Source organism: Zosterops lateralis, assembly GCF_965231275.1.
Source record: "Zosterops lateralis genome assembly, chromosome: 6".
Taxonomy (NCBI): domain Eukaryota; kingdom Metazoa; phylum Chordata; class Aves; order Passeriformes; family Zosteropidae; genus Zosterops; species Zosterops lateralis.
The window spans coordinates 34,940,200-34,956,671 of NC_139761.1; the positions used below are offsets into that span (position 1 = coordinate 34,940,200).

General features: G+C 41.8%; 1 protein-coding gene across 7 annotated transcripts in view; it reads left to right on the forward strand.

Annotated features, from left to right (window-relative positions):
• Nucleotides 1–10,972: 10,972 nt before the first annotated feature.
• PCNX1 (pecanex 1) overlaps nt 10,973–16,472 on the forward strand; it is a gene marked incomplete at its 5' end in the record, with an annotated part of 89,637 nt that continues 84,137 nt past the window's right edge. For all 7 annotated transcript variants that reach the window (XM_083864265.1, XM_083864267.1, XM_083864268.1 and 4 more), the window contains one exon: nt 10,973–11,125. In XM_083864265.1, the coding sequence (XP_083720391.1) occupies nt 10,973–11,125 (153 nt within the window). The remainder of the gene's footprint in view (nt 11,126–16,472) is intronic.

Genomic DNA, 16,472 nt, shown 5'->3' on the forward strand with positions numbered 1-16,472 from the left:
CCTCATAATTTCTTTGTTGCATTTATGAACAAATCTGACAATTTAAGCACTTGTCTCAAAGTTTGTGATATGATGAAGTACACAGAACCAGGAGATTAAATTAGCTAGTGAGAATAGCTTCTGACAGAAGCTCCTACAGTCCTGCCAGTCACACAGAAATCTTTTTGAGAAAGTATGTGTTGTTTGGATCAGTTCTAAGAAGTAAGGCAGAAGGGAGGCCAGTGAAAAGCTGGATAATTTTAAGTTCTGAACTGTTTACTTGTAAGATTCAGATCCTAGACACTTTCTGCATTAAAAGAAAAGCAGAGATATGCACAGTTTTCCTGATGTCAGGAGAAGTAATAGTTGTGAATAAAGATACTTTTCAATCTAGAGCTTTCAAAATTACACCTGAAGCTTTGACTTTTAAAAAAATCTAAAATGTTTTGTTTGTTTTCCATCATATGTCATTTAAAGATTTACAAGAAAGCATTTAGTTGTATTGCTACAAGCTAACTGCGAAAAAAATCAAAATGCAGTCCAAGAGTCAAATAACTTTAGCTACCTGTACTTAATTCTGTTGTTGCCACAGTGGAACAGTTTTTCCTATGATTTATGTAGCACTAAATAATTAATTAAATCTTGGGAACACTTGTTCTACTGCAAAATACCTTTTTGTGGTTAAAATATTTTTTGCAAGAAAACTTCCTCTTTTCATGTCACAGCACATGCTGAAACAATGGCAAAAAGGTAAATTACTCCAAAACTAATTTTTGCTGCTGTAAATTTTGTAACAGGATCCCTAATTTCTATAATATTAGACCACTGTACATAACAGTTATAGGCATATGGCTTACAGATTTCTGACATAACCTTCACTGGCATTTCTGGGCTCTGTAAGCAGCACAAAACAGAGAATAAGTCTCTCCAAAAGGGTTGCTTACTCCACCCTTCCTTTGTTTCAAAGTGGTTTCTGATTTTTTTGCCTTTAGGGTTATTTTTAATGTTAGATAATTTCCATTGTTTATCTCCAGAAAAGTGTTTCCAGACCATTTTGCAGTCACCACTGTTCTGGAAAGGCCTATGAAGAACGGAAGGTTATATGTTTCCCTGGCAGATGTGGTCAGAAATATACAACTATCATCAGCATCCTACACCTACAACTAATTCCTTTGCTTTCTAATAGCTTTCTCCCTGATTATTTTTCATTGCTTAGTCCATCAAACATTTCCCAAAGAATTGAATATATCTTTCCATGCTGCAGATCAACAAAGAATGCACCAAGACTAGTGCTATTAATATGGACAGTATTTTGGACTGAAGAGCACAGCAGCTGCACGAGGCACCAATGCATGCAGTCTTGAGAAATACAGGCACCTCTGGATGCCTGAGAATTCCTAAGGATCTGCCATGAGGGATTTACAGGCTATTCCATGATGGGTAAATTCCCTTATTTCTGAGAAAAAGATGAGGAAGAAACTCTTCAAAGGCTTCCATCTTTTCAGAGAGTATCCTGTGGGTTTTTCCACAGAAGGGATGGACAAATGAGCAGTGTTTGTAGAAAACCTTTTACACAGGCTGAGAGCTGGAATTCATGCATCTGCACTTTTCTGACCTGTGAACTTCACCACTTCGGTGCTGGTCATTATCTGCTACTGATAGGAGCTAGGGAACACTCTCAAGGGATTAATAGGTACAGGGGAAAGAATGGCCTTAGTTCCATCCCACTGCCTTGTCTCCAAACCAAGAAAAAACTCACTTGTCTACCACTGACTGCAGAAGCTGTGACAGTTTGTGAAGATGTTATGTTCATGTAAAACCTAGCTCTGGTTAAGTGATCAGGACTTGGGAGATCTAGATGCTAGATCTAGGATTTGCCAATGATTTACATCATGACCCAGAGCAGATCACTCCATTTGTAACAGTATTAACATCCGTACAAAGCAATTAAAGATACCTTCCTTGCAGGTTGCTTTCATCCAGATTAAGAAAATATATCCAACATGCAGTAGTATCAGTGCCACTTAACAGATAACTTTGAATTGCAAAGACTTCATCTAAGTCCACTTTTCTTGGCTGCACATATTTGCCTAATCAGTCTGGTGCTATCGTGACACTGTTCATGATGAGTATCATCAGGCTTTACTTGTGTGGCAAAGAATTCTGATGTCAGACCTCATGGACACAAGGACAAATATAAAAAGTGAAACCCAGTCTTGATGTGAGAAGAAGCTGAAGACTATCAGGTCATGCAACTGAAATAAGATTGGCATGAAAATCATGCAGTCTCAGAACCTATGGTGTATCTATACATGTACATATGCTCTTTGTTCACAGGGATTGCCTTATTGGGGTACAGCTGAGAGCTGACTGAAGGCAGAGGCTGCAAGGAGAGACAAGTCAAATGTGTGCAGGTGTTTCCTTATAGCTGTGAGTTTCTTTTACTCTAAGAGCTCCCTCCCACATCAGTTTAATATGGAAGGAGCTAGGCCAAATTAATATTTTTGGAGCTAGGCCAAAACCAGTTGCCAATTGAATGGCTGTAACAAATCTATTCAGCCAGCACAAGAAGGAGAAGACCCTTGCTGCTGCTGCTGCTGCTGCTGTTTCCTTGATCAATACTTGTGCCATCTCCAGCTGGCTGCCAAAGACCCTTTCTTTAGAGGGCATATGTTCTCTCTAAGAAAGTTCTCATCACACCTCCTTCAGGCTTCTATCATTCTGCTGTACTTATGCTCGATTTCATTTAGTTCACGAAGTGATGCAACTGTAGGATGATGGCTTTATTCAGCTTGTGCTTAGAGAAAACATGACCTAGGGAAAAATAAGCAATTGTCTAGGACAGCAAATGTTACTTACTGGGTAGCTCATATGAGTTTTCTTTCTAAATTTCTTTTTAAAGGGTTGCTGGAACACAAATTATTTTAGATCTGTCTTAAAGTGGCAGTGTTTCAGGGCACCCCCCAATTAATAATTTTCACATTCTGAAATCTGCCAACTATACCTTCAGGCACTGCCAATTCTAGCAAATACAAAAAAAAAGAGTATTCACAACACCTTAGGGCATGATTTCATCTGTTCTTCTACACTAAGCAGGTCTGACCTGCCCAGTGTATTTATCTAGGAGACCTCCAGAGAAAAGAAAGAAGAGTACAGGAATGGGCAGATCTTGTGAGGCAGCTGAGATTTCTTGCTGGTATAAATCATGCAACACCTCTGGGAATTTAAACCTTGGTAGTTTAAAAAATAGCACTGCTTCTTCCGTGACCGACCTATATTGGCACTGAAGCACCGTATCACTAGAGATGTTACCTTCCAAAAGGGATTCAAAACTGAGATTCTGCAGTTCTTTTCTCAAATTCAGGTTGTTAACTATGGCCACATTCCATCTCAAGGCAATGAATTACATACTGTTTCCAATAGTCTTGAATGTCAAAATTATTCTTCACACCTCCTACTAAAGTGCACAGTCACTGCCATGTTCCACTTCAGACAAGGCTGTATTCAGTGAGGAGTCTTACATACACAGTTAGCAAAGGAGTTGAAATCAGACAGAAATATGAAGTTACTTTTCTAATTATTCAGAATGAACTTAAAATCCAGGAAAGTTCTAGGGAAACTGCTAAGACTTGCAGGACCTCTCAACTAATTTTCCCAAGCAAATCCTTGTAAGAAATGCAATTGCATGAAATTGTGACTTATATTCACTTCAACACTCTCACCTTGCAGTGCCACTAGTTATTCCACAGATTTCCACAATTCCCTGTTGCTAAGTCTTAACACTATTGTTCAATCTCTACCCACATTTCCTCCTCAGAGTTCCTAATTTTTGCCTATTTTCAGTACCCTGAAATTGATAGGCATTTAATATATGTTGTAATTCTGCCTCTGGCAATGTACTTTAAACCAGAACTGTTTCCTAGGCAGGGGCTGACCAATTCAAAAGGCTGAACTTTCTTAGAAAAATGGCTATGAAGAGCCGTAAGGTCTCACAATCCTTCAAAATTGAGAAGATTCTCCTGGGGGCTCATTATCATGCTATGGGAGCTTTGTACTTCAGTCAGAGAGTTTAACTGCAAACAAAGATCTTAAAGTGCAATTTATCCCAGTAACATCACAAATCATTGTTTGGTAGAAGTCTCTTATAGAGAGGCACCACTGTGCTGTACTTTAAAGAATGTGGTATAAATGCTGCTAAAATACTGTCAGCTGAGTGTTTGGATATTCTAATTTTAGCCTTGTTTATTATGTTTCATCTCCATGGCATTTTTAGGCAATTCATGTACCAGCAATTCTAGCAAATTCTTCTTTTTCAGAGAGACCTCACGGTCACTGGGACACAGATGACACTTCTCATTGTGATTTCCGTATGGAAACGTTCACACAATTAGGTCTTTAATGTAAAAGTGTATTATGCTCTTAGAAATTTTTTGTAAGAAGCACTGACAGAGCTGTTTTTAGGAGGAAAATCCATGTAAAACTCCACTCTTTCTCCAGCAACGGGACTATTAAGCCATTCTGATTGATTTTTCAACCATGCTGAAGCAGCTGCAGAAAGTCAAGATAGGGACACCGTGGCCTACATAGCTGTTAAAAGTATACAGCAGAAAGATGCATAAATACAAATTCTAACATGAAATAAAAGGAATGGAAGATACTATTATTCTAGTGGCAACTTACAGAAAGCTGCTATCAACACGTTGGTAAGAATTTGTTTTTATTAGCTGTCACGAGACTTCTTTGTCTGTGTGGATCTATTTTAAACAGTTTTCCCCTTTCAGCACTCCCTGATAATAAGAAACTTATGTAAGTGCTCTTATTCGGAAAGACTCTCACTTCAGTCTTCTTGTTTTGTCTTGAGAAAACCAGAGGGCTCAGACAGTGCACAAATAGAGCTTACATACTCAAAAGGTACAGCAGAGATAACCTGCAAGGGCAGGATTAGTGTGACTGTGAACTCCACAGTTCAGCTATTTGCAGATGAGTAATTAGCATCCTCCACCCAGTGAATTATCTCCTCCTCAGTAGCACTGTGAGGTAATATGAAGAGCTGTATTAGTCACAGTAATAGTTGAAAAGAAAAAATCAAAGACCAAACCAAACCAAACCAGACCAGACCAGACCAGACCAAACCAAACCTAAACCTTTTTTCTCCTTTTTTCTATTGTGAAGGTAAAAACTATGCTCTCCCACACTGAAAGGGTCTAGTTGGGCCTTTCCTACAAGGTGCTGGGAAGGGTGTATCCTGAAAGCACAGGTGGATCTGGGAGTGTGATTGGTGGAGTGGCTCTCTGCAATAAAGGTGGGTGTAGAGAGTAGCCTGCTATATAGCTGGGGCTGCTGCATGTGATGTCTGTGGTAAGCCTGCCAGCCCAGCATGGAGAGGATGTCTTCTGTTACAGAACCTTCCTGCTGATAGATTCCCTTTCTTGTCTGTACTAAAACACTAGAGAATAGGCATATTTTTTGTGTTGTTTCTAAAGGCTGTATTCTAGTTGTGAGTCAGGTTAATATGTAGGGCTAGATTTTGTGAAGTAATTTCATAGTAATCCCTTAATGTGTAAGGCTGTATCTTGTGTGGCATCTAGAAATGAATTGGAGTCTGTGAGATGATCTGGTTCATGCTTAGAAGTTTGTTTAAAACCTGTGCAAATAGCAGATAGGCTGCTGTCAGCTGCTGATGTCAGGCAACACGTTAAGTAGAGTCCTGGAGTTGTTAAAAACCACTCTACTGTAATTAAAAGTTAACCTAGAACAGCTTCCTAACAGGCTTTATAAGAAAGCTAGCTATCTTACAGTGAAACTAGGCTAGCAAATATTATTGTAGAATGACTTTTTGCTTTCGCTCACCCTTGGAAATAAGTTTGCTTCTTAATTCTCATATAAGATGAGAGACCAAAACACATCACTGTACTTTATGACAATGTTTCAAATTCAGATAAAACATTTTCTAACTTGGTTGCAGTTACAGGGGGAAAAAAAAGTCAAGCCATAAAATTACTAAAGGTTTAATTCCTTGGTATTAAGTATATATTTTACTATTTTTTCTTTAGAAAAACAAAAAGTAGGTGCACTTTTCTCCTAGGCTGCTCAACTATATACGAAATTTACTTTTGTCTTTTGTTTGTTTGGGGTGGGTTGGGTTTTTTTAGTATGGGGGTTTTTTTTGTTTGGTTTTTTTTCTTGTCTTTGAGCCAATGTTGTTGCTTTGGATACTGCATGCAATTCACATAGAGTAGTCTGTGTCAGCAGGATGCAAAAATGGGTTGAAATGCTGCTGCCTAATGTCTTGGTTTGAATAGACAGGTATCTGCCAAGGAAGATTGGAGTCTCCCTTGGAATGTAAACACCCCTCTCCCCTTTTTCAAATTATTGTAAATTTGCAATTAAAAGGCTGTCAGGCAAAGATTTTGGGGATAGGTATAGCAGTTCTTTACTAGGCATATTAAAAATACAAATGTTGTAGTACAAAAGAATAAACAAACAAAGAAGGAATCCCAGAAAAAAAAAACCAAACCCTGACAGAGCCAGAAATACAATCTGACGCCCTGTTGGTCAGGGTGTTGGAAATAGTCCAAAGTCAGCCCTCCTGGAGTGGCAAATGTGGCTCTGTTGGAAGCAGAAATGATGGCCCTGTGGAGCCAGGGGTCCAGAGGTGGGTCTGGTCTTCCTTTGAGAGTCCCGTGGGAACACCGGAGTGCCTGGTGACACCTGTGGCTCCTTTTCATCTCTGTAGAAATGGTTTGGCTTCTGCTCTCTGGTAGAGCATCTCACAATAGGATGCTGAAATGTGTCATGCCATTGGTGAGCTTTCATGGTGCGTGAACAGAAGATATTCCCATGAGGGTAATGAAAGACTGAGCAGAGATAAGGAACAATACCCCACCTGGTTTTTAACAGCTGGCTTATTATCAGGGAAGCCAGTTACCTCTTCCCTTCTGGAGTTACAACAGATAAGATAAAAACTCCCTAGCCAAGCTTTTGGCAATCTCTTTGTTTTTTGGTCAAGTACTCTTTAAGTATCCAACACTTAGTCTCCTTGGTAACTTATGGGGAAAAAATTCTTTAAAGTAAAAAAGGAGCAGACCTAACCCCCAACACTTAACTACAGATCCCAAGTCAAGGGATCATAGGAAGACATATATGAAAATTGGTAGTGAGCCACCAAGGCCTAGTTTGTCAGTCTTCATCTGAGAATAAATACTTTATCCAGCACAGAGAGAAGTGCTAGCCCTCATAACTGTAAAGTGAGTAAATTGGTGCTTTCCTTGTTTTCTGCTGATTGTTTTATTAGCTGCTCGCAGTTTGGTGTCATACAGTGATGATTTACAGTGACAAAAGTTTCCAAGTCATAAGCTTTTTTCCTGGACCTAAGAAGTTTTGTCCAATTTAGGCAAAATATTCTTTTTAACTTTGTTTCACCTCTTGTCCTAATTATGAGCTATGTTCTCATAAAACTTAGTAATTCTCTTGATAATTATTTTAAAAATTATAATTTTGGGCATCCTGTGAAAGATGTCTGGAGGGAAAGCATAGAACCTCATTCCCCTGAATGAGAAGATGAGACCTAATGTACTTCTAATGGTGCAAAGCATGCTGCAATATTATTCTTAGAAATAGCAATGTGCTGAAGCATTTTTGTGACAAGTTTCAGTGTTTTATTACTGTTTTGATTAACTTCCTCTTCTTGCAATAGCATGCATTGGTTGGTCTCAAGCACTTGATTTAATGCCCACTCTCTTAAATATTTTATCTAATAAATTGTCACGCTCTGTTTTTATAGAGCAAACTATTTTTCCTGTACCCTTCCTGAAGAAAAACTGTAAGGCTAAAGTACAGTGCAGGTGATAAGCTCCTTATTTGCTGACATGTACAGATTGAATCTACTGCTGTTGCTTTCTATCTAGATGTCAGTTGTTTGTTTCCCATGAAAGCTAATAATTTCTTTTTTCTTGCTTTGTAAATGATACCTACAATCAGACTTGTTACCAATTTTACCTTTGGGCGTGGATGGATTCCAAAAATATTATTTCTCCCTCTTGTGTCCTGATGTTTTCAGTCTGCATATAAATAGCTAATTATTGAAATCTTAATTGTCCTATCAAGCATGTGATAATCTCTTCCTTATTTTACTGGATGCAGACTAGATCCTTCTATGATGATGTGCACTTGAACAGGGCCATCTGTGTGGAACTAGGTTATGCTGCTTTGGATCAGGGTTGAGTGTGTAATTTTATGTAAGTATATATATATATATATATATATATGTATTATGTTTTGGTTCCTCTGGTGGGTTTTTTTTGTTTCTGTTTTTGTTTGTTTGTTGTTTTTTTTTAAACCCTGCCCCATGCAACACCCCCAAGCCTTTATAACATAATGGCTGGCTCAGTTGTTCAACAGCTTCTAAGAGTGGGGCTGGGGAAACAGGTAGAAGCTTCCACAGCATTCAGCCTCTTACACAGGGGCACTGTTTAATATGAATCATTACTAGGAAGCTGAAGCTAATCTGTCCAGTTTTAATCAAAGGCTCCTAAACAGGAGCATAAATGTTTCCAAAGCAGTTACTGTAGCCTTCAGACATGTTATTAATGAATGTTATCCCTCTTGTCTCCCTTTTTGAAGGTGAACAGCTTTTATGTAACATTGATACAACAGCTGCTGAAAGAACTAACACTCCATAATCCTGATCACCACAATATCAAAGTATATGTAAAGATAACACAATCTAACAAGTTCATCTTTTAAAAACTGTATTTCTAACTTTAGTTTTTAATTATATTTTGGCAAACATTGCAGTTGAAACAGTTTTATTTTTTTTCTGAGCATACTGGTGAGACTTGTCATGCTTGCCTTTAATGCAAAAGGATAAAGGGAATTCCCCCTCCTCATCCATGATAATCCTCTGTAGTTTTTCACTGCTGGTTTTTTTCCCTTCCCCCATCTTTATTTCCTTTAATATCTCTATCTTATTTGACAGAGTGAAAACATGCTCTTTTGTAAAATACTGCTCCCAGTTTTCTATTTGAAAATGCACTATCTGAAAAAGGTTTACTTTTTTAGTACTGGGGAGAAAGCCATTGTGATTGAGGCTTTGTGTTCATCCCTTCTTCCTACTTTCTCACTGAGGAAACAAAAAAATAGATGAAATACATTTGCTTTGAGTCAGTAATTTCTGTCTTCTGGTTTTCCAATAATAGCCAAATGCTGCCATTGGCTCACTAACTGTCAGGGAGACGGCAGAGACTGAGGAATTAATGCAGCCTCTTGAAAATACCAGCCCAAATGCATGCTCATCATGAGTCATGACTGAGTGCTTGGGTTATACATTCCTGCAGTTTTTCCGCAGTAGAAACCCAGCATCAGAGAATGGGTCAGGGTGGAAGAGGCCCCCACAGTGGGCCATCTGCTCAATCACGGACCTCCTAGAGCCCATGGCAGAGGATTGCATCCAGACATATCCTGAGTATCACCAATCAGTGAGACTCTGCGACCTCTCTGGACAATGTGTTCCAGTGCGTGGTGACCTGCACAGTAAATAAGTTTTTCCTCACGTTCTACTGGAATTTCCTGTGCATTTCTGCCTGTTGCCTCTTGTCCAATGTCTCTTGGCACCTTAGAAAAGACCCTGGTTCCTTTCTCTGAGACTCAACTTCAGGTACTTATGGACAATAACCAAATCCCTTCCCAGATATCTCTTCTCAAGGCTGAACAGGCCCAGTTCCCTCAGCCTTTCCTTGCGGGATGCTCTGGTCCCCTCATCATCTTTGGAGCCCGTATTGTTTGTAGGAAGAGGACTCTTCTCGTCCCTTCTTGAGAGTGCTGTCTAAACTCCTTCCCTAATCTGTCCCTTTCTAAATAACGTGACTTTTGGGATGTGTCTAAAGGGAAAGCTTGAAAAGCCAGCACTTGATGAGAACTGGTGACCTATAAAGACAAGTGAATGTGGAAATTAAAATTTAAATCTGTGAGAGACTTGTGGTGCCCTCATGGCCTGCTGTGTTGTTTTCTCTCTAAAAACACTAATGGTCCTGGCTTTTTAGGTGTTGCAGCCTACAACAAATCCTGTAGTGGGGATAGACATGCCAGGGTTTTGGTAACACCATGTATTCAGAGTAAATGTGGGTGGGGGGATGCTCAAAAAATGGTGAGGTTATTAGCTTGCTGTAAGTTTGGAGCCTTAAAAGTGTATGCTGGACAAATGTCTTCCTGCCCTGCTGCAAGAGAGGATGCAGCACTTTGCTGGGAGTCAGGCCCTGGGCCAGGCAAAGAAAGGAAGTTTGAAGGGGAAATTACTTAGAGGTGAGCCTGGAGGTGCTATGCCTCGGTTAGGGGCAGTGTGGGTAGGCCAGCTGAAGTGCATCTGCACCAATATCTGCCGTGTTTAGGTTTAGATTTGCCATCAGGAAGAATTTCTTCATAGAAAGGGCTATCAGACATTGGAATGGGGTGCCCAGGGCGGCGGTGGAGTCAGCATGCCTGGAGGCCTTCAAGGAAAGACTGGATGTGACAGTGCCATGGTGTGGCTGATACGGGGGGGTTTGGTCATAGTTTGGACTCGACGATCCCAGAGTGTTATATAACCGAACTGATTTCGTAGACCTTCGATGGAAAACCCCCTTTCCGAGGGCGGCTCCCTGCATTCCCCACACGCTCACTGGGCGGGGGGCGGGGCCTCCGCTCGGGGCCGGCGCGGGCCGCTAGGGGGCGCTGCGCTGGAGTTCCGGCCGGGCGGGGGCGGGGCTGCGGGCACGGCGCGCGCATGCGCAGCGCTGCCCCCCGGCGGCGGCGGCGCGCGTCCCTTGCCGCAAGGGCCGCCGGTCCGTCGGCGGCGCGGGGGCGGGCGGGCGGCCCGGGCCCGGACATAAGATGGCGGCGGCGTTGCTGGGGCGGCGGCGGCGGCGGTTGCGGCTGTCGCGGAGCGCGGGCGGTGCGCGGCTCTGCCCGGGCTCGCAGGGCGGATAGAGCGGGGCCGGCGCGGCGGAGCGGGGCCGCCATGGGCTCCCAGGTGCTGCAGATCCTGCGCCAGGGCGTGTGGGCGGCGCTGAGCGGCGGCTGGTACCAGGACCCGCACCAGGGCGCGGGGGTCAACGCGCTGCACCTCTACCTGTGGCTCTTCCTGCTCGGCTTCCCCTTCACCCTGTACATGGTGAGCGCGGCCCCGGCCCGTGCCGGGGGTCGGGCGGGCCCGGCGGGGCCCGGAGCTGGGGGGGAGGGCCGGGAGGGGCCGCCGCGCGCGCGCCCCCTGCCCGCCGCGCGTTCCCGGGAGCGGCCCCGGGATCCCCCCGCGCCGGGAGCGCGCCCGGGCCTTGCACTGGGATCCCCCTGCGCCGGGAGCGCGCCCGGGCCTTGCACCGGGATCCCCCTGCGCCGGGAGCGCGCCCGGGCCTTGCACCGGGATCCCCCCGCGCCGGGAGCGCGCCGGGGCCCGCACCGGGATCCCCCCGCGCCGGGAGCGCGCCCGGGCCCCACCGCGGCTCGGCCTTTCGGGAGCACTACCCGGCGCTGGGGATCTCCGGGTGGGCGATACCGCGGCACGGTGGGGCTGTAGGCGCTGGCGCTTTGCCTTCGTTTTTCTGTTTACTTTCCTTCGAAATTGGAAATACCTCCGGCAGTTTCCGCTGCTGATCTCCTGGTGGGTCAGTAAACAGCAGTTTCTACAGGAGCTGTCAGATTTAGCCAGTGTTTGTGGCTGGCAGCAGTATCAGTTTCTGACTTTCAGGTCTGGTGGAGGAATGTGGTTCCATAACCGAGAAGTTTTATTTGGATGTGGTGTGGTGTGCTGTGCTGGTTGGCAACGTATCTGAATTGTGTGTTAGCGACGAGAAGTTGGTCTGGCTTTTTTGTTTGCGTCCAGATTTCAGTGTACTTGATTTGTGAAAATTCCTGTCCTAAATACCTTTGCAACTGACACTTCAGTCAAAGGTGTTAAAACACTAACCTTTAAACTTAGAAACTTTCTTGACGTTTGGACTTGGGAACACATAGAGAGTGGTGTGATCAGTTGCAAGAAAAGGGGGCGGTTTCCTGTTGGCCACTAGTTTTTTTTCCCTGTGTAAGCTGTGTTTAACTTATGAAATGCTAATTGTTTACTTTGGGTTTTTCAATAAGAAAAGTGTGAGCATAATAGTGTGTTTTGACCAATTTTGTGTATATGAGGTAGAGCATCATTTACAAGGTTGCCAGATGCTGTGACAACCTGAAGTTAAAAGCTTCCTTGTGAAAATTTAGTTATAGTGAATGAAATGTTGGAGATAAAATCATATCCAAGCGCAATTGCAGAAGTTGAGAGCTCTGAAATTAGGCATTTACTTTGTTTAAAAGCAATTTGTAAGGTTGTAGTATGAGACACTACATACTAAGAAATAGCTAATATGGAAAAGGAGCTTACAATTCTATGGTTTTTAATTGCTATTACAGTGTTTTGGAAAAGGCAGCTCTAATGCTTTTTGTTTGAAAACTTCTGAGCTGCTGGCAGGAAAACTGAAGTCAGAGACATTGCTTTTAACACTGAAGTTATGTGAGAACAGCTAGATAAAACTTTTAACTTAGCAGATACTTTGTCTTCGTATGAGAGCTATGAATCTGTGTTTATTGAAAGTTCTGCAGAATATGGGAAGAGGAGACACGTTTTGGTTATATATAGCTTTGGTTATATATAGCTTTACAATTTTTTTTTTAAATAAAAGCACTGCTTTTCTGTTTTGATAGAAAAGTATTTAATTAGTAGTGCCTCGCTGAGAAAGCTGACCACACCTGTAGGAACAGCCATCGCCTGCATGCCCAGGAGACTTTTGAAAGGGGACTGATCTATATTGCACATAGGTCTTTTGACAAATGGTAAATCTGGGCCAGCATTTGAGTCTCCTGCTGCCCTTAAAGCAGTAGGTAAACTTGGGTTACCCGTACAATGGGGTGAACTTCAGCGTTGCTTAAACACTTTTTCCTGTGTAAAGGGAAAAGACAGACAGCAGCAAGCTGCCTTGGGTTTTGTTGAGGTCAGGGAAATTCTCTTGCTTCATAGCTCTGGACAAGTTAAAGATGCAACAAGTGCCAACTTCCCTGAGAATAAGTAGGGAGATTAGTCACAAGTTAAAGGAGATTGAATCATATTTGGCTCTTTTCCCTCTTTCCACCCTCTGCAGTTTTAAGTGTTGTCTAGACATAAACTAAACAGGCAGAACTGTGTTGGTCATCTTAGCTCTTTAGCATGTCTTAAGCTCTTTTTCAGAATAAAAAGCAGTAAGTGTTGCATTGCTGTAGGACATACATAAACAAGCAGAAGACTTGCTTAAAGAGTCTTAGGTAATTGTAATCTGAATTCTGAGCATGGCTCACTGGTGTGTAGGAGGGAGTTTCTAAGCTAGCTTCAAGTGACTTGTTACTGGCAGACAACCCTGTGTGTTTAAAAAATCAAGGTGTATAGGAAGACTTAGACTGCTGACAGGTTTTATGTTACTTATAAGACTTCCCCATGTAAAGAATTACAAGATCATATAGTGTTGCTTTTGTGCACTGCATCAGCAATAACTGTATTTTTTTCCAAGTTGTTTTGTAGCAAAGACAAAAGTATCCCCTAAGAACTTTGCTTGTAGCTGGCTCTCAAGGCTGAATGCATTTAAGAGTAGGCTAATCACTTTTTTCCCCTAAATGTTATTTAACCTCCAACAGGAATAGAACACACCAGGATATGGGAGTTTAGGTGCACTTACTGCTTTAAGACTTGGTTTATTGCACCCAACATTGCTACTCTTTTTTTCTGTGTATTTGTTCTGTTGATCTGGTATTTTCAGAATGGAATCTGTTAATGATTGTAGTCAGCAACTAATGCCATAAATCTGTGTGTTCCTTTGTATGTGTATGTCTGTGCTGTTAGGGTCGATGGACTTAATGTATGGTACAAACCTACTGAAAAAATTAGCATTAGAATTCCATAACCAGCCTTTCTTCCTTGGTGCCTCATGTGCCTTGCAAGTGAGTGTTGTACCCGGTGTGAAGATGATGGATGTATACCTAAACGTACCTATTTTGCCAATCTAGATACTTTTTCTTGTGTATTTATACATTTGAACTGTGCTTGTTGAAAGTGTGGCAAAAGTAAGTGTGTAGATAATGAAGGAACTGGGGTCTAGTGTAAGATATGCCTGCTTTAGGGAAACTGCTTGAATCTGTGTTTTTGGATTTGTGGCTTGGCAGTACACATACAAAAATTCTGCTTTCTAGACTAGTTAAGTCTATCCTGTTTGTGTATTTGTATTCAGTAACAGACTCAACTGTGCTTGTTGATGTGCCTTTCTATTGTAAGAACTGATCTCTGCTTTAATGCAAAATTGAAATTGGGAGAAGAAAATGTGCTTTCTCTATGGGGAAGCTGTCCAATCACTTTGTAAAATCTAGTGGTAGAGTTGAAAAAAATCCCCTGAATGCAGAGGCCGATGTTACGCATCAGTGTTGCAGGGGGAGGGGAAGGAGAGGCGCTGCCAAAGCGCTTCCCCTGGTCGGAATGCGGCTTCAGCCCCACCACGTGCGCATGAGGGGGTGAAGTCTTGGCTCCGGCACTTGTGGAATTTTGCCAATGACTGAAGAGCAGCCAGGACTGTACCTTGCTTGGGGTGATGGGCTCATATGTACCTACAGAACTTGTCTGTCAAAATCGAGCTCGTTCAGACAACAGTTCACTTCACTTCCTGACTTGTGTACATACTGATAGAAGTAGGTCATATGAGTGTAGCTTTACGTGGAAGTTTTTTCCACTGGAGTTTCTGAAATATGTCCTCTTTCTTAAACTAAGACCTTAAATAATTGAAATTTAATCTGTGATGGCAATCCCTGATATGCCATATTGTTCTAAGACACTTGTAGTTTCTTGGCTACTCAAATTTCAGTTGTATGCTTAGAGGTTTCAGTCAAAAACTAGATAACTTGTAACTGAACTTTATTCCTGATAATGGCTGTTCTGATTGTCCATAAACAAGAACTGAGGACAAAATATGTCTGTTGTTTCCTGATATTTCCTCTTTTCCAGTAAAACAATTTCTTTAAAATACTGAGTTCAAAATACTTGCACTTTTAAGTCTCTTTATGAGATGACTTCTTAACGTTTAGCTGATAACACCTTTATGTGGGGGTTTGCAATCTGGTTCGATTTTGAAAATTTAGCTGTTGAAAACACTCATAGCAATGCATTTCTTTTTTTGAAAATAATCTAGAATTTTTGTTACATCTATGTGGCCTAGTGAAAGCTAGGTAATTAGATAATCAGATTAGGTAGGATCCATATAATGTTAGTTTCTTCATAAGGATGTTGTACAGCCTGTGATCATTGAAGTTCCTCTGGTTCCTGGCACATTTATGCTGGAAACATTCATTTGAGATACTGTGACCTTCTGTAGTTTGAGTGGAAATATTTTAGTGCTGTAATGGTGGGAGCTTTCTTTTCTATTTTGACCATTGGAACCTAGGAGTGCCTAAACATTTTTCTACCTATCTTTTAGTACAGGCATGTTGTGATACAAGTGAGCTAATTTAATAGCCAGGAGGTTTCAGAAGAGGTACTCCTTGACTATGCATTCCTGTATTTTGCCTTTGTGCATATGTATGTCTTACATTTGATAAGTTGACTTGACAGATTTAAATTTGGAAGGTAACTGGTGGGAAAGGTGGTAAAAAATCAGTGTCCTTTCCTCTGTCCCTCGTATTTGAGAGTACTACTTTGCTTCCCTTTAAGACTCAGGGAAATAATTTCAGGTTGGAGTTTATCTAATAGTTGGGTTTGTTCAGTCATTAGATAACTGAAGTTTTCAACAGAACATAATTAAAAGCACACAGGTTTTATATGGTTCTGTGTAGATCTTTATAAGAGCTTCAGTTGTGATGACTGCTGTGGAGTATGTTTTCTTTTGGTGCTGATGCGAGTGAGTAGAAAGGTGCAGTAAAAAGGAGTGTTCTCTGAAATGCTGTTGTAGCTGTAGCCTTGTGGCCAACTGGTGTCTACTAACAAGCTCTAGCATGAGGGTTTTAGTGTGCTGGGCTCAATTAAAATGCTTTAGTATTTGAAATTGTTTTGATATTACTAAGATGTAATCTAGTGGGAAAATTTGTATGACTTAGATTTGTATTCTAGTCTTGAAGGTGGATATCAAAACATAGGATGCTGGTGAGAAAAACATCTCTCTCCTCAGATGTGGTAAAATGCTGAGCACGGTTGGAAATGGCCATCTCACTTTAACTTGCTTTGTTTTGTGGGGAGAAGACCCCCATTTTATGTTGAATGCTTGTAAGTTTGGCTAAGAAAAACAGGGAAGTTGCAAGTGGTTTACCTTACCTGCAGTAAGTTTCCTCTTGAGGCTGTACTGCAGACAAACTGCTGATACCATGAGTGGCAGTGCTGCACCAAAGCATGATATTTGATGTCAAGTGTGTTCCTGTGGCAGACTAAGCTAGCTAAAATGCCCTCTATTCCCAGAATATGTGCCCTATTCTGAGGTGAGTAGCTA